Source organism: Schistocerca americana, chromosome X, assembly GCF_021461395.2.
Source record: "Schistocerca americana isolate TAMUIC-IGC-003095 chromosome X, iqSchAmer2.1, whole genome shotgun sequence".
Classification (NCBI taxonomy): Eukaryota; Metazoa; Arthropoda; class Insecta; order Orthoptera; family Acrididae; genus Schistocerca; species Schistocerca americana.
This window is the reverse complement of record NC_060130.1, coordinates 966,632,819-966,651,931: the sequence shown is the minus strand read 5'-3', so window position 1 is coordinate 966,651,931 and position 19,113 is coordinate 966,632,819. Positions and strand designations below refer to the sequence as shown.

General features: G+C 43.3%; 1 protein-coding gene across 1 annotated transcript in view; it reads left to right on the top strand.

Annotated features, from left to right (window-relative positions):
• LOC124555342 overlaps window positions 1-19,113 on the top strand; it is an 856,442-nt gene that overhangs the window by 237,652 nt on the left and 599,677 nt on the right. The window contains exon 7 of the mRNA XM_047129223.1: window positions 7,645-7,722. Within this exon, the coding sequence (XP_046985179.1) occupies window positions 7,645-7,722 (78 nt within the window). The remainder of the gene's footprint in view (window positions 1-7,644; window positions 7,723-19,113) is intronic.

The following is a 19,113-nucleotide window of genomic DNA, read 5'->3' as shown; positions in this document are numbered from 1 at the left end:
GTTGAGCATTTAGAGGACAAGGTAGGGAAGGTGGAGGGCTTGTCCAAAGTGAGATCTGGGTCAGTCTTAATCAAAACAACATCCTCTGCCCAGTCTCAGGCGTTAGTTGCTTGTGATAAGCTGGGGGATGTTTCTGTAACCATCATGCCCCATAAAAGCTTAAATATGGTCCAGGGTATCATATTTCACAGAGACCTTCTTTTGCAGTCGGACAGTGAACTGCCCACCAATTTAGAGCAGCGAGGTGTACACCGGTGATTTCATCTTGGCCTTTTAGGGTGATACATTGCCCGAGAAGGTCAAGGTGATGGTCTACTAGTGTGATGTAATGCCCTATATCCCTCCCCCAATGTGGTGCTTTAAGTGTTGGAAGTTCAGCCATATGTCTACCTGCTGCACTTCCAGTGCCACATAACGAGATTGTGGACGCAAATCACATCCAAATACTCCATGTGCCCCGCCTCCCATCTGTGTCAACTGCAGAGAGCACCATTTGCCGTGCTCACCTGGCTGTAGGATTCTCCAGAAAGAAAGGAAAATCATGGAGTACAAGACTTTGGACAGACTGACCTACAGTGAGGCTAAGAGAAAATTTGAACGCCTGCATCCTGTGCGTATAACATCATCTTACGCCGCCACTACAACAGCTCTGGCACCATTAGCTCCGCCAGACCAGGGCACCTCTGAGAGCCAGAAGACTAGACCTGCCCCCTTGATGGGGGGCATTTCCCTCCCTGTTGCTCCTGCACCACCTACTTTTGGAGCAACACCCCACCCCACCCAACCATCGGGGCATCCGTCCCCACTTCTATGCCGAAGAAGCATAAGTCTTTTTTGTCTTCTCTTGCTAGGAAGGGGTCCCTTGGGTTTGTTCTAGTGTGGAAGACGAGACCCACCAGTGGCTGAAGAGCTCAAAAGCTGCTGGTCATAGGGCTTCACGCTCATCCTCAGTCCCAGAGACTGAGTCAGTGAAGTCCTCCCAGCCAGGGAAACCCAAGGAGCAGCGAGAGAAATGCAAAAAGGAAACCCCTAAGACCAAAGAAATTGCGGTGGCACCCACACCACCGCTACCTACAAGCTCTGCGGCTGAGGATGGGATGGATATTTTGGCATCCGCTGAGGACCTAGATCTCGCCAGACCCTCAGACACCATGGATATAGACTGCTCAGGCAATAAATCAGTGTCAGCAGGTGACTCTGAGGTGTAAACTGCCTCACTGAATGTTCCATGACTTCCCAGTCTCACGATGTCATCCTCCAGTGAAATTGCAGTGGTTTTTTCCACCGCCTGGCTGAGTCACAGCAACTTTTATGCTTTACTCCTGCTGTCTAAATTGCCCTCCAGGAAACCTGTTTCCCAGCAATGCAGACCCCTGCCCTCCACGACTATAAGGAATATTACAAGAATCATAGCGACTATAATCAAGTGTCAGGTGGAGTTTGCGTTTATGTCCTAAAGTCGGTCTGTACTGAACATGTGCCCCTTCAAACCCCTCTTGAAGCTGTGGCTGTCAGAATAAGGATGACGCAGGAAATAACTGTCTGCAATGTATATCTTCCTCCAGATGGTGGAGTACCCCTGAATGTATTAGCTACACTGATTGATGAACTCCCTAATCCTTTCCTACTTCTGGGAGGTTTTAATGCCCATAACCCCTTGTGGGGTGGTACCATGATTACTGGCTGTGGCACAGATGTCAAAACTCTACTGTCGCAATTCGGCCTCTGCCTCTTAAATACTGGGGCTGGTGGTAGTTACCTGGCCATTGATTTATCAATTTGCTGCCCAGGACTTCTCCCATCTATCCACTGGAGAGCAAATGATGTCTTGTGTCGTAGTGACCACTACCCCATCTTCCTGTCACTGACCCAGCATCAATCACGTGGACGCCTGCACAGATATGCTTCGAATAAGGCAGACTGGCGAACTTGCACCTCTGCTGTCACCACTGAATCTCCCCTACACGGTAACATCGATGTGATGGTTGAGCAGGTGACTAGCACAATTGTTTCTGTGACAGAAAACGTGATCCCTCGCTCTTTAGGGTGCCCGAGGCATAATGCAGTCCCTTGGTGGTCGCCGAAAGTTGCTGAAGCAATTAAGGAGCGTCGGCGAGCTCTACAGTGGAATAATCGGCACCCTTCCCTGGAGCACCTCATAGCTTTTAAATGCCTCCTTGCCCATGTTCGCTACCTTATCGAACAACAGAAGAAGTGGTGTTGGGAGAGATACGTCTCCACCATTGGGTGTCACACCACACGTCACCTTCCCAAGTCTGGGCAAAGATCAAACGTCTTTTCAGGTACCAGGCCCCAACATCTGTCCCTGGTGTTACCATAAATGCCGAATTATGTACCAACACAAACGCGATTGCTGACCACTTTGCTCGAGCCTGTGCGTCGGAGAATTATGCCCCAGCCTTTAGCACACTCAAACGGCAGCTGGAAGGGAACGTCCTCTCATTCACTACATGCTGCAGTGAATCCTATAACACTCCATTTACAGAGTGGGAGCTCCTCAGTGCCCTTGCGCATTGCCACGACACAACTCCTGGGCCTGATCACATCCACAGCCAGATGATTAAACATCTCTCATCTGACTACAAGCGACATCTTCTCGTCATCTTCAACTGGTGCAAAGGCGTCTTTCCATTGCAATGGCGGGAGAGCACCATCATTCCAGTGCTCAAACCCAGTAAAAACCCGCTTGATGTGGATAGCTATCAGCCCATCAGCCTCACCAACATTCTTTGTAAGCCGCTGGAACGTATAGTACGTCGGCTGCTGGACTGGGTCCTGGAGTCACGTGGCTTGCTAGTTCCATGTCAGGGCAGCTTCTGCCAGGGTCGTTCTACCACTGATAATCTTGTGTCCATCAAGTCTGCCATCCAAGCTGCCTTTTGCAGATGGCAACATTTGGTTACCATCTTTTTTGACTTACGTAAAGCATACAACATGACTTGGCAACTTCATATCCTTGCCACATTGTATGAGTGGGGTCTCTGGGGACCACTCCCGATTTTTATCCAAAACTTCCTGTCGCTCCATACTTTCCATGTCCAAGTTGGTGATTCCCATAGTTCCATCCATATCCAGTAGAATGGAGTCCCGCATGGCTCTGTATTGAGTGTCTCTCTACTTTTAGTGGCCATTAATGGTCTAGCAGCAGCTGTCGGGCCCTCTGTCTCACCTTCACTGTTTGCAGCCAACTTACACATTTCGTACTGCTGCTCCAGTATTGTTGTTGCTGAGTGGTGCCTCCAGGGAGCCATCCACAAGGTGCAATCATGGGCTCTGTCCCACGGCTTCCAGGTTTCAGCCACAAAGTCGTGTGTCATGCACTTTTGTCGGCATCATACCGTTCATCCGGAACCCACACTGGAACCCACACTTTATCTTAATGACCATCCACTCACTATAGTGGAGACATATCAATTCCTAGGACTGGTTTTTGATGCTCGAGTGACTTGGCTCCCTCATCTTCGTGAGCTTAAGCAGAAGTGCTGGCAGCACCTCAGTGCCCTCTGTTGTTGAGCAACACCAATTGGTGTGCAGATCGCTGTACACTGCTGCCGCTCTACAGAGCCCTTGTTCAATCCTGAATTGACTATGGGAATGCAGTTTATGTTTCGGCAGTGCTTTCAGCATTGCATTTACTCGACCCTGTGCATCATTGTGGGGTTCGATTAGCGACAGGAGCTTTTAGAACGAGTCCAGTGATCAGCGTACTGGGGGAGCCTGGTCTCTCTCCACTGCAGATCAGAAGTGCACAACTACTCGCCAGTTACCCAGCACACATTCATAGTTCCCCTGGGCATCCAAATTACCATCTGCTTTTCCCAGCTGCGGCAGTCCATCTCCTGCATTGGCGGCCCAGATTGGGGCTAATGATTGCGGTTCGTGTGTGGTCCCTTCTCTTCGAACTGGAGTCCTTTCCTTTACCACTTCTACTTGCGGTCCATTCATGTATGCCTCCATAATCTTGGCCTCGGCTGAGGCTTCGTCTGGACCTTTGCATGGCCCTAAGGACTCCGTTAACCCTGCCACTCTCTGCTGTCACTTCCTCTCAATTCTTGATGTGTTCCGGGGCTCTGAAGCGCTTTACACCAACGGCTAAATGGCTGATGGTCACGTAGGTTTAGCATATGTTCATGGAGGACATATTGAGCAGCACTCCTTGCCAGTTGGCTGCAGTGTTTTTACTGCAGAGCTGCCAGCCATATCTCATGCTCTTGAGTACATCCGCTCATGCCCTGGTCAGACATTTCTCCTGTGTACTGACTCATTGAGCAGCCTACAAGCTATCGACCAGTGCTACCATCTATGCCCTGGAACAGTCCCGCCATTCCGTGGTGTTTGTGTGGACTCCAGGACACATCGAAATCTCCGGCAACGAACATGCCGACAGGCTGGCCAAACAGGCGACACGGAAACTGCTTCTGGAGATAGGCAACTCTGAAGCTGACCTGCGTTCTGTCTTACACCACAGGGTTTTCAAGCTTTGGCAGACGGAATGGCATAACAGCATGCACAACAAACTGCGTGTCATTAAGGAGACATTAAATGTGTGGAAGTCTTCCATTCAGGCCTCTCGCTGGGAACCAGTTGTCCTCTGCCGGCTCCGCATTGGCCATGCGTGGCTAACGCATGGTTACCTACTCCATTACAAGGACCCACCTCAGTGTTGCTGTGGCTCCCAAATGACAGTCGTCCACCTCTTGCTGGACTGCCCACTTTTAGCCACTCTGTGGCAGACTTTTAACTTTCCCAGCACCCTGCCTTCTTTGTTGGGCAACAATGCATCCACAGCAGCTTTAGTCTTATGTTTTATCTGTGGGAGTGGGTTTTATTCTTCTATGTAGGTTGTAGCGCATGTCCTTTGTCCCTCTGTGTCCTCCACCCTAGTGCTTTTAGGGTGGAGGTTTTAATATGTTGCAGAGTGACTGGCTTTCCTTTTTTATTCTCGTGGCTGGCCAGCCACTGTAATCTGCTTTCATGTTTTACTCTCTTCTGTTTCTAGCATCTCTCTGTTTTTTTCTTGTCCTCTTTTGTTCCTTTTAGTATTTGTTGCCTTCCCTTCGTTCTTGTGGCTTTTCCTTTCTTTCCGTTTTGTGTTATATGTTTCGTCAGTTTTATTCTCACAGTTGTGGCATTGTTTTATTATGAACAAGGGACCAATGACCTTGTAGTTTGGTCCCTTCTCCCACCTTTAAACCAACCAACTAACCTTACTTTGTACAATCCAATTAAAAAAAGGAATCATCACTATTTAATGTCAACTAAATTTCAAAACTCCTGCAACTTGCCTCAACCAGTCAGCAGCTGGCACGTTCTGTCTTCCCTAAAGTGTTGATGCAGGTACGTGCATACAGAATAGGCTCCCGGATATGTGACTGGCTCGAAGACTTCTTAAGTAATAGAACCCAGTATGTTGTCCTCGATGGCGAGTGTTTGTCAGAGATGGGGGTAATATCAGGAGTGCCCCAGGGAAGTGTGATAGGACCACTGCTATATTATATATACATAAATGATCTGGCAGACAGGGTGGGCAGCAATCTGCAGTTGTTCGCTGATGATGCTGTGGTGTACAGAAAGGTGTCAAAGATAAGTGAATGTAGGTTGATGCAAGATGACCTAAACAAAATTTTGTGTGATGATTGGCAACTGGCTCATAATGTAGAAAAATGTAAGTTAGTGTGGATGAGTAGGAAAAACAATTGTAATTTTTGGATACAGCATTAGTAGTGTCCTGCTTGACACAGTCACATCATTTAAATATCTGGGTGTAATGTTGCAAAGCGATATGAATTGGAATGAGCATGTGAGGACTGTGGTAGTGAAGGTGAATGGTCAACTTTGATTTATTGGGAGTAGTTTAGGAAAGTGTAGTTCATCCTTGAAGGAGATTGCATATAGGACACCAATGTGATCTGTTCTTGAGAACTGCTCTGGTGTTTGGGATCAGCACTAAGTTGGATTGAAAGAAGACATTGAAGCAATTCAGAGGCGAGTTGCTAGATTTGTTACCAGTAGGTTTGATCAGCATGCAAGTGCTACAGATATGCTTCCAGAGCTCAAGTGGGAATCCCTGGAGGGAAGAAGACATTCATTTTGAAGAACACTGCAGAGAAAGTTTAGAGAACCAGCATTTGAAGCTGACTGCAGAATAATCGTACTGCTGCCTACATACATTTCATGTTGGGACGATGAAGATAAGATAAGAGAAATTAGGGATCATACAGTGGCATATGGACAGTAGTTTTTTCCCTTGCTCTATCTGCGAGTGGAACAGGAAAGGAAACAACTAGTTGTGGAACAGGGTACCTTCCACCATGCACTGTACCCTGGCTTGCGGGGTATGTATGTAGGTGTAGATGTAGATGTAGATGTAGATGCAAGCCTGACAGTGCATCTATTCAATCATTCATTCACATATCATGTTCTGTAAATCCCATCGTGCAGGAGAGCCTTCAGGGATGTGAGAAGAATCAACTTATACATTAACAGGCAGAAGCAACCACTGCTAACGACAAACCAAATAATGTGCCCCAGCTAGCAAGAAATAAAAATGAAGTTTATTTTATACTCAAACTGAATATAACAAACAAAACAATCATTCAGACTTAAATACATGCTATTTGGTATCCACTCACTGTCACTTACTTTGTACTATGAAACTTCTTACAAAGGTGACATTGATGCAGCCATATTGGTGGAGAGTAGTGAGATTGAAGAGGGTCCAGGAGGGGGCCCCAATGAGGCCAAAGTTCATAGCTGGTTGAAGGTAGATGTGGCCGTCTCAGAGACATGGCTCCCTGAAGTGGTAGGCGGGCCATAGCTGCATTTGATGGAGGGCCAATTATGGTGAACTTGGACGAGATGCAGAGCGACAGCTAGGACAGGATGCAAAGTAAAGGTTTGGAGCAAAGACTTCAGCAACCAATATGGGGAACTCAGACAGGATATGGAGTGAAGATTCTTACATGAGTCCAAGTGTATGACAGCACTGGGCAGAGGGAGCACTGATTGAAGGACTGGAAATAACAGTTGGCTCTGTGACCTGGAATAACTCCCAGTGCAGACTGACTCTGGTGGCTGAGCAATGTCCTTTAAAGCTGCTCAGCTCAGCAGAAGAATACCTCCATGATGGTCAGCATGCAAGATCTGTAGAAGAGAACCAGTGGCCATGATTGCAGCACTAGATGCAGTGCCATTCGCACCTCTAGTGGCGAGGCTCTTGCCATATATTACTGTGGCAGATATCTGAGATGGGGCTGATGACAAACATGGTTTGCTTATATTTGATGTTGCCCTGCATATATGTGATTGTGTTGCCAGCAGCCTGGAGAGGTGGCAGCTTGCAGTACATGTCTGCTTTTTATGATAATGCATTTGGCAGTACTTATCAGAACAGCGTTGTTGTTGTTATTGTTGTTGTTGATGATGATGATGATTGTTATTATTATTGTTTTGATGATTTGAGTTTTATTATCCTAATTTACATAAGCTGCGCCTGATAATGTTCATTTCTGCAATTCACATAGCTATGATATTTCATTCTCTTCATTTCTTTTGTTTACAAAAGTAAAAGAATGTTTTTGATAATTGGATAGTTACATTGACCAGTGTTGTATTCTCTAACAGATGAACCACATGCAGAATCACCTAAGGAGAGGAAATTGTTTAAACCCAGCAGGTGGCCCACGGATCACAATGAATCAGGTATATATTCAATACACCTATGCTGTAATCATGGTTGCAGTTAGTTTTTCATGTATGTGATTTCTGTAAATATTGACAGGATAATGCTGTGGACTTTGCTTTGTATACCATGGAGCTAACATTTTTCTCAGATTCAGTGAAATATTATTTATCCTTGTTTGTAGGATCATTTGCATTTTTTTTCCATAATGGAAATGTTTGGAAGAAATGAATGTAAAGTTTGTGAGCCAGCATTAATTAATTCTATAACTACAAAGTGCATGTTTGAAAGTCTCTTGTTATTTAGACGATTTTTCACCAGTATGTGTGAATTTTTCACTTTCTGAAGTGGGAATGTAATAACTAGAGTCTAGATTTCCATGCAAATCCATGTTGCATGAATATTTGCATGTTGTGGACATTTGGGGGGTAAATGCGTATTTTGAAGATAGTGTGAACTGAGACATTTACGCTGATCAGCCGCCACAGTATGACCACTGACCTACTATTGATGTAAACCCATCCAGGCGATAGTATTGCCACTTGGCGAGGCATGACTGTTAGTCAGACACATGCAAAGTGGATGCAGTATCAGTGAGCACGCTGTCTTGGTGTAGAATGGGGAAGGCATGCAGTGTAACTGAGTTTGACCAAGGGGAGAATGTGATGACCTGGAGGCTTGGCCCAAGCATTTCAGACACTGCATGCCTTGTCGGGTGTTCGAGGAGCCAAGGTGAAATCACTTTCAGACGTCGTGGGATTGGGCGGCCAGCCCTCATTACAGATGTAGGCTGGGCAGACCAGGTAAATCAGCACAGGCGGAGTACTATGACTGAACTAACATCAGAGTTTAATGCTGGGCAGAGTACAAGTGTGTCTGAATCCACAGTGAACTGAACACTCCTAATGACGAGTTCTGAAACAGACAACTCATCATGTGCCAATGTTAACATCATGACATCAGCAACTATGACTAAAATGGGTACAAGACCTTTAGCACTGTACATTGGTGCAGTGGCAGAACATGGCATGGTCTGATGAATCCCAATACCTTCTCCATCACATCAATGGGAGGGTGCGAATCCGTCTTCTTCCAAGGGACCAGCTGTTTGACACTTGTACTGTGGGACAGAGGCAAGCTGGCGGTGGCTCCATTATTCTCTGGGGAACATAAGTCCAGTGGAGCTCGTGCAAGGAACCAAGATGGCCAAGGTGTATCATACACTGATTGCAGACCACATACACTCCTTCATGATGATCGTGTTTCATTATGGCAGTGACATTTATTGACAAGCTAATGCGCTGTGTCACAAGGCCAGGAGTGTAATAGAGTGGTTCTAAGAATCCAGTGGCAAGTTCCAGTTGATGTGTTGGCCCCCCAACTCTCCAGATCTGAGCCTGATTGAACACATCTGAGATGTGATTGAACATGACGTCTGAGCTCTTTGCCCCTTCCCCTGGAATTTATGGGAAGTAGGTGACTTGGGTGTGCAGATGTGGTGCCAATGCCCTTCAGGGACCTACCAAGGCCTCCTGCTTCCATGCCATGATGGGTAGCCACTGTTATCCATGAGAAAGGTGGACAAATTGGCTATTAGATAGGTGGTCATTATATTTCTGGCTGATCAGTGTGTAACATATATTGTATCGCTTTCATGGCCTGAGTGTATATTTTGCAATAACATGCATGACAGCATCTTTCATTGAATTTTTTTTATATGAATTACACTAAAAGTGCAGAACATGAGTAACTTTGTGGATATGTTACAGTCTGTAAACTTCATAGTGAGTTCAAGTGCCCAAGTTCAACTCAGTAGATGTCAATAGAAGTCAGTATACATTGTGACAATAAATTTAAATAGAAAAAGGATTCTATTGTTGTTATGTGATGCTGCCCCATATTTGATGAAGCCCAGGAAAGCAATTAAAATATTTTGTCCTAACCTAAAGCACATTACATGTTTGGTCCATGTGCTACATTGTGTAGCTGAAATAGTAGCCTAAAATATGACAGTGTGAATATGCTGATATGCTCCACAAACAAAGTAAATGATGCACAAAATACAAACGTTTGATAATGCTGACAGTATTAACTCAGACATATGTTGACTTTTTTTCTGATTGAAGGTGTTCTTGAAAGCACCTGTCCATGTTGGTGCATTTAGATATGCAGGGTGGTCCATTGATAGTGACTGGGCCAAATATCTCACAAAATAAGCATCAAATGAAAAAACTACAAAGAATGAAACTCATCTGGCTTGAAGGGGGAAACCAGATGGCGCTATGGTTGGCCCAATAGATGGTGCTGCCATACGTCAAACGGATATCAACTGCGTTTTTTAAAATCGGAACCCCCATTTTTTATTACATATTCGTGTAGTATGTAAAGAAATATGAATGTTTTAGTTGGACCACTTTTTTCGCTTTGTGATAGATGGCACTGTAATTGTCACAAACGTATAAGTACATGGTATCACATAACATTCCGCCATTGCAGACGGTATTTGTTTCGTGATACATTACCCGTGTTAAAATGGACTGTTTACTAACTGCGGAAAAGGTTGATATCATGTTGATGTATGGCTATTGTGATCAAAATGCCCAACGGGCGTATGCTATGTGTGCTGCTTGGTATCCTGGACGACAGCATCCAAGTGTCCAGACCATTTGCCGGATAGTTACGTTATTTAAGGAAACAGGAAGTGTTCAGCCACGTGTGAAACATCAACCACGACCTGCAATGAATGATGATGCTCAAGTAGGTGTTTCAACTGCTGTCGCGGCTAATCCGCACATCAGGAACAGACAAATTGTGCGAGAATCGAGAATCTCAAAAACGTCGGTGTTGAGAATGATACATCAACATCGATTGCACCCGTACCATATTTCTATGCACCAGCAATTGCATGGCGACGACTTTGAATGTCGTGTACAGTTCTGCCACTGGGCACGAGAGAAATTACTGGATGATGAAAGATTTTCTGCACGTATTCTATTTAGCGATGAAGCGTCATTCACCAACAGTGGTAACGTAAACTGGCATAATATGCACTATTGGGCAATGGAAAATCCACGATGGCTGCGCAAGTGGAACATCAGCAACCTTGGCAGGTTAATGTATGGTGCGGCATTATGGGAGGAAGGATAATTGGCCCCCATTTTATCAATGGCAATTTAAATGGTGCGATGTATGCTGATGTCCCACGTAATGTTCTACCGATGTTACTACAAGATGTCTCACTGCATGACAGAATGGTGATGTACTTCCAACATGATGGATGTCCGGCACTTACCTCACATGTGGTTGAAGCGGTATTGAATAGCATCTTTCATGACAGGTGCATTGGTCATCGAAGCACCATACCATGGCCTGCACGTTCACCGGATCTGACATCCCTGGATTTCTTTCTGTGGGGAAAGTTGAAGTATATTTGCTATTGTGATCCACTGACAACACCTGACAACATGCATCAGCGCATTGTCAATGCATGTGCAAACATTATGGAAGGCGAACTACTCACTGTTGAGAGGAATATCGTTACACGTATTGCCAAATGCATTGAGGTTGACGGACATCATTTTGAGCATTTATTGCAGTGATGTGGTATTTACAGGTAATCACGCTGTAACAGCATGCGTTCTCAGAAATGATAAGTTCACAAAGGTACATGTATCACATTGGAACAACTGAAATAAAATGTTCAAACGTACCTATGTTCTGTATTTTAATTTAAGAAACCTACCTGTTACCAACTGTTCATCTAAAATTGTGAGCCATATATTTGTAACTATTACAGCGCCATCTATCACAAAGTGAAAAAAAGTGGTACAACTAATACATTCATATTTTTTACATACTACACGAATATGTAATAAAAAATGAGGGTTCCTATTTAAAAAACATAGTTGATATCTGTTTGACCAATGGCAGTGCCATCTGGTTTCCCCCTTCAAGCTAGACAACTTTCGTTCTTTGTAGTTTTTTCGTTTGCTGCTTATTTCGTGAGATATTTGGTGTAGTCACGATCAGTGGAACACCTGGTATAGTGCTAGATTTAACTTTGCCACAAAAACCTATTTTATCGAGATAGCGTACCTGGATGAATGCTGTCATCTTTTACTGTTATAATTTTTATTAATTTGTCAGCAAGAGATCATGAATTCCCACAGATCTATTGAAGTTTACATCTCCTTGCTTCATTTAATTGAAAATTCTTAAGTTACTGCGACTTAGGTCTTTTTTTTATCATCCATTTTTGGGTTGTAGTCACTTTTGAAGCCACTAATGCAACTTGCATTAAAGACGCAGAAGTAGTATTCAAGAAAACAGATTAGAAGCAAGACCAGACTTACATCAAGCCAAATTTTGCATAGTTTCCTTCAGCAATAACAATGTTGTAAGCTGCATGTGGAATCTTGGACAATTAATGAAGATGGAATTACATTTTCATTGAGACATATGAGTCTGAACTTATCTTCGGAAACTGTAGAAACTGTAGAAATGAATTAAAATTTTTGCCATGGCTGCAACTCAAACTTTTTTAAATTTCTTTTTATTTGTGTTTTATGTTTTAGTTTTTTTTAAATCATAAAACTTTATTCATTTTAGTATATACACGCAAACAGCACACATTATTGAAAAATGTTACATAATATATTGTTTCAGTTTTTCACAGTTTTTCCTTTTAAAACTTTCCTCTTACATACATATGCATGCATTTGCGGTGATATCCATTAATAAAATGTTTTTGGGTTTCAAGCTGTGTCAAGTGGTTAACTGCCCACGAGATTTCAGCAGAGATTTTCTCTGCCGTTGAAAGTGGATGGCTGTCTTGTGAATGCTGCTGTTGTGCTTATATAGCTATGCCACTGCCAGTGACATCACTGGTGTCCAGTGTTGCACCATATATGGCAATGTTTTGGTTGCGTGACTGTTGTGCTCTCATCGTCTCCCCAATCACATGGTCCGAGGCCGTACTCAGCTGCAATCCACCATCTTTATTGAGGACATTGTCTGATATTTTGATCTCTATTGCTTCATTTATTACACTATCCCAGAAGCTGTTGGTCTGTTTAATAACAGAAGAATCATCAAATGCTATTCAGTGTCTGTTTTCCAGTGCAGCAGCTGATTTTTTGGGATGGCGTAGGTTGAAACACCTTTCATGTTGTGTGTGGCACTGTTCAATAGTGCGGACAGTCTGACCCACATCCACACAATATAACAGGGAAGATTAACTGGCTCCTGAAAAAGCATAAAACTGACACAGTCTTCAGGCTCCCGGCACCTCAGAACACCTGGAATATGCAAAATACCATGTGGGTGAGGGCAGTTTTATGTCAGTCAGGCTTTTTGTGCTATTCAACAGTGCTGCACAGAACATGAAAGGTGTTTCCACCTACGCTATCCCAAAAAATCTACTGTAGCAGAGCGTGCACTGGCAAATGGACACTGAATTGCGTTCGATGATATTTCTGTTACTAAAGAGACCAACGACTTCTGGGATAGTGTAATAAATGAAGCAATAGAGATCAAAATATCGGACAGTGTCCTCAATAAAGACGGTGGGTTGCAGCTGAGTACGGCCTTGAGACCCTGTGGTTGGGAAGTTAAAGGGGTGTGACAGCCACACAACCAAAACATTGCCATATATGGTGCAAGACTGGGCACCAGTGATGTCACTGGCAGTGGCACAGCTATATAAGCAGCAGTGGCATTCACGAGACAGTCAACCACTTGACAATGGCAGACAAGATCTGTGCTGAATGTTCATGTGCAATTAACCACTTGACATGGCTTGAAATCCAAGAACATTTTATTAACTTTCCTCTTTTATTATATTTCTTTGAATATCTTTTCAGTGTTGAGAGTTCATTTTGGTTTTGGACTTAGGATATTTTTCCTTTTGTCTGTTTTTGGAATGGTTACAGTCTTTTTCTGAAGTTTTCAAGTTAGGGTAGTTGACTTCTCTCCTCAGTATGTACGAGTTTTTATGTGGTGATTACTGTCAACAAATCAATAATTTTATGTTCCTCGCGTGCAACTTTTTATAGGATGCAAATTTATGAGAGTAGGTTGACGTCTGCACTGTTGCTGTTAGTTTGCAGTGGAGTTTAGGATATATTAATCTTTCATGTACTTCACTTCATAGTTTGGGGGTCCATATTTTATGTGGAGAAGGTGACACCAACATTTACCATTGGGGCAATGCAAATAAAAACACTTTATGGGCATAATATGGCTTACAATTTTAACATTAAGAGTACCGTATTTTCTCGAATCTAAGCCACACTTTTTTTCCGGTTTTTGTAATCCAAAAAACCACCTGCGGCTTAGAATCGAGTGCAAAGTAAGCGGAAGTTCTGAAAAATGTTGGTAGGTACCCACCACAACTAACTTCAGCCTTTGAATATATGTAGTGCTACACAGGCATGCTTTGCAGGCACAAAGATAAATACTGGCACCAAAACCTCTGAGTCAGTAAATAAATTAAAAAAAAAAGAGGTGGAAGACGAGCTTTTTTCTCCGCCCTGAGTTTTGACCACTGCATTTTCATACATTATTCAACGAATTAAATACAAATTCCATATTGTTCATCTTCGAATGTAGCAGCATTTCGATGTACTATGAAAATCCGACTGGCAAGACTGTTTGGGATGTTTGTCAATATGCCCAACTCTACGTTCAGAATTTTTTCCTACCTGTGAGAAGAGATGGTTGCTAATAGGAACTTTTATGAATTGTGAATCACATGCAGTATTCTCTTCACCATAAGAATAATACGAATATAAACATTTTGCCATGTATTCTTTCATGTTTTCTGCTATCTCATTTAAATCCTGTCTGCCTAATAAACTACGAAACTAGTGTGAGACAACAGCAAACGTGGAAAAATATACATATCATATCATTTTTATATTCATATTATTCTTATGCCTAATAGTGATACAGTCAGAAGTGAAGCACGGCAATTGACTAGATTTTTAAATCTAAGATGACTCTAATTTCTGTGCAGAATGTATTGAACAAAAGAGGCGTCTCCAAAGATTATCAAACGGCGAAAAATTTTAGCTAAACTCTCGTTCAGAACATCTTCTATCATATGCAGTCTATTATTTGGTTCTTGTTGATCATTATCAAAGAAAGCAGCAGTGTAAGTAACAACAAATAGCAGTCTCTTGCCATTGTTTTGCTAATGCGACAATTCCTCTCCTTTTTTATCGTAAGTGGCGGTAGCACGCACAAAAGCAAGCCATGCCGTGAGCTGCGACAGGTCATAAACACACATTATCAGAATGCGACAAACAATGCATGACACAGTACAGTGATGCATTTTCAGCTTAGAGTGACGTAAACACGTATAACAAATAGAACGGCACTTATCAGATCAAAGAAAAATAAGCAATTGATTCAAACCAGACGAAGCACATGAAAAAGGAAGGGTTCCTGTATAAATATGGATGGAGTGCCTGACGCATAGCAATGGCTACCTGGTAAAGCTTAACTGCTAAGCTTACGACTCGAACCAAACTACTGTAGCTGTATCGTCATTCATTCAACCTAAATTGTGTCTCATATTACAATGGAACAACTTTGTTTCGATTTGGAGGTGTGGCCTAAAACTTTTCTCTCCCTTGAATTTCGAGTCTCAAATTTCCCTTAATTTTGAGTCTCATTTTTCAAGTGTGGCTTAGATTTGAGTGCGGCTTAGATTCGAGTAAATACGGTAGGTAAGGAGACTATGAGGCATAGTAATACCTAAATAAAGGGAATGTTTAGCATGATTAGGCATGAGGTTTCTGAGCAGAATTTAGTTTTTTTGTATGGATGCATTTTGAAATAGCAATATTTATTAACACAGGTTTCATTTATACATGTGGCAATTAGTAAAGCACTAAACTTTTTGGTGAAAATACGAGACACTTTTGGCAGTGAGGGAATATTAATTTCTCATTTTGTTTTCTCCCATCTCTGCTATTCACTATTCATTGCAACTGGCGACAACAATGGATGGCACTAACACAAAAACAAACTTCACATTACACTGAATCACTGCATTCTAGACATTTTGTAGGAGAGGGCGCTGTGCAAGTGGGGCGTGGCTGGGGGCTGGCGTGACGGTGGCGGCCACGGGCTGCGACCTTCCTCTCCTCAGCGGGTCTCCCGTCTGCGAGTGGTGGGGGAGGCAGCAACGTCAAGCAGGCTGAGTGGCTTTCTTGAAAGCTGCATCGAGGGCTATTTTCAGAAAGTTCATGAATTCTGATCTGTATCTTTTGGAGACCATGGCTTTTTTATTTTCCTCCCATAAGTATCACAGGTATTCTATGTTCACTGTGTGCTTTAATTCGATTATTGAATATACAGTCTGGCCTAAAAGCCATATAGTGCTTAGCTTTTTTTTGTTTGGGGAAAGGTTTTGTCTGGTGCAGTTAGTAGCTCTAAGTTTACATTTGCTGGAGTGGTTCTGCTGACAAGTGCAAGCATTTCTTTGCATGCGTGCCATATTATTGCTGTGTTCCTGCATTGGAAGGGATGTACTAAGGTCTCACTGGAGTCACAATTAATGTATTTTCAAGTTGGTCTGAGGTTGATTGCTGCCAGTTTTACATTTGCGCTAATGATGTTATTTTTTACCTTATACCAGGTGGCTTTTACTTTGGTATTTAAAGGCAATTTCATCCAAGTTTTGTCACACTTTTTCCCATTTTAAGTTTGGTTTTTTATTTCAGTTTTGTTGCATCATGCTTCTCCTCTCAGATCTGCATACGGTAAAGGGAATATGGGGAAACACATATTGAAGGGTAGTTTAAATCAATCACTTCATGTTTAGCATGATGATAAGGCATGAGATTTCAGAGCAGAATTTAGTGTTTTGTTCAGGTGCATTTTAGCATAGTAATATTTTTAACACAGATTTAATTTATTCGTGTATGTTTGTTGTTCTTATGCATGGGTTATCATCTGTTTCTAGTATGTATCCTTTTAGAAAGTAAATTCCTTTAAGTATTTTAGTTTGAAGGGAATCTTTGTTAGGTTTACTGGCTCTTTCTCTGGCTCTGGCCAATATGCATTTAACAAAACAGCTGTCAAGCAGTTCGAATTTTTTCTGCTGTGACACTCAAACAGTGGATCAGAAGCACTGCGTATTTCCTTTGTAGATCGATAAGGCCCACTCCTCCTTCACGAACATCCAGTATGCATGTGGTGCGCTGCACTTTAAAGATTTCATGACACTATAGAAGGTAGTTATTGCCCTGTTGAAGTGTCAGGATTGGCGAGGAAGGGAAAGCAGAGGGCACCCATTGAGGTGAAGCAGTCAAACACGTTTTAAGAGCATGGTTAATTAATGCATTAAGAAAGAAAGGCAGGCCTAGAGAAACCGCTGAAACTGAATGGGCGACTGCCCAAGAGAGCAGGAGAGGAGAGCGTCTGGTCAGGTCGGAAGCTGCCAGCAGAAGAGAGTGGATGGCATGTCCGCTCTCGGCGGCTGGCCGCGGCTCCACTCCCACATTACCACCTCCAACCCTCCCTATTGGACAGCCAAATTGTAGACGCGCAGTTCGGAAGCGTTACTTCGTCAGCAACACATGAGTTTAGCTGCTGATGGTTCAACATGTGAGTTTCAAAGTGATTCTGCCTGGTTTTGTGCAATGTGACTGATACACTGCAACTAGCTGCCAGGCGGAAGGCACTGAAAAACATCAAATGAAAAATAAAATCAAATTTTTATACTATTAAATCCATTCAGTAATGCGCCCATCTGTACATCCTTCTCCCCTCCACAGGATTGAACCATAGAGAGGGGGGGCAAATTGACAGTTACTTTGGGGCTTCTGCGGAGGACACCCTTACATAATTTTGACACTACATATTTTATTTGTTTTAATTTGCATTGAAAGAATGACTATAATTTGGTAATGAGATCTTGCATGACACAATTTGGATGACAGCGAATGGTGCAGCGGTAGTGTGAGGCGCTGCGAATGGCAGCGTGAGGTGTGGTGATCAGCTGTTGGTGCTGGCAGTGGCAAAGATCACTGGCTGCAGCGGGCAGTGGTGTGCTGTGGCGTACTGCAACTTTCGCCGGAGTGTATAAGTGGGGGGGTTCCTGGGGGGGCGATGCACAGATCACAAGGGGGGAGGGGGTTTCCCCAGGGACAGCAGGAAGGGGTGACCAAGGTCATGCAAAAAGTCCTTTTCTAAAAGCTACCCATGGCCGTAAACCAATGAGGATAATTAGTAAAGGAGTACATACAGAACTGGGAATAACTATACGACTGCGATACTGGTGGTTGTGCCAATCCGTGATATGCGCAGTGACACGGTCTAGCGTAATCTGCCCTGACTCTTTGTTTACTAGGTTGGTTAAAGATTGGACCAGCTGGGAATGTGAGTGATTGGGGGGAGATGGCCAATTGTCAGGAAACGGTAGTACCATCGGTTGCTCTCGTAAATACAACAGGAGAGGAGGAAGTCGCACATCATGGGTATAAGACAAATATGCAAACACCTCTCGGTGTGGGGGTAGTGATATCACAGTGAGAGATATTAAATAGTAAACTGCTACCATTGAGTAGCATATGGTAGGGCTGGATCGCTTGAAGATACTCGTAACACACGTTAGTGGCTGTTACTGGGTGTGGTATGGTGTATAAAATACTGTTGCCTATAGCAACGAAATAATCTGGTTAGCTTCAGCTGGTAGTTATGTTAGGAAAGCAAAGTATTACAGTGGACGAAAAAGTAGTAAGTAATTACCTGAGGTTGTAATGGTGGGTGAAAAGTCAATGGTTGACAGACTCGTGGGCACTGTGTCACTGGGCAATCTAAACTGGCAATTCCAATGAACTGCAGGGGTATAAGTTAGTAGCAATGGGGTAGTGAGGGCAGGAGGGGGTATGGTCATGCTGAAAAGAGGCTTACTCGTCATCCTGATAAGCAGGAGTGCAAAAATGTGGGATTGCATTAATAAATGCCTGCAAGAATTCGTGGTAATTAGTGGTTTCGTAAGTGATTTGCTGAATTGGAAGCTTTAGTAATGTACGTTGTGGCTTAGAAGGAAAAGGGATTTGTCCAATGAGAAAATGCCAGGATAGCCTGACATATTGGCCATTTATGCCAAGCGACCAACTTGTGATGAACTGGAAGGGTGCTCATGTTAAAGAATAAGGAATTGGGTATAATCAGGAACAAGTTCAGGTAACAGGTTTCAGAATAAGATTGATTCAGTGGTGATATATCCACTAGTCGCAGGGTTTTTTCATCCCCCTCCCTCTGGGGGGGAGGCAATATGTCTTGAGTAGCATTGGCTGCCGAGCAGGGTGCAGACAAAGGCAAGCCACGTTGCGATGTGTCAGTGATACATAGATGAAAGAGATAGGAAGGCGATCAATTTATGAAAGCGAAAAGTA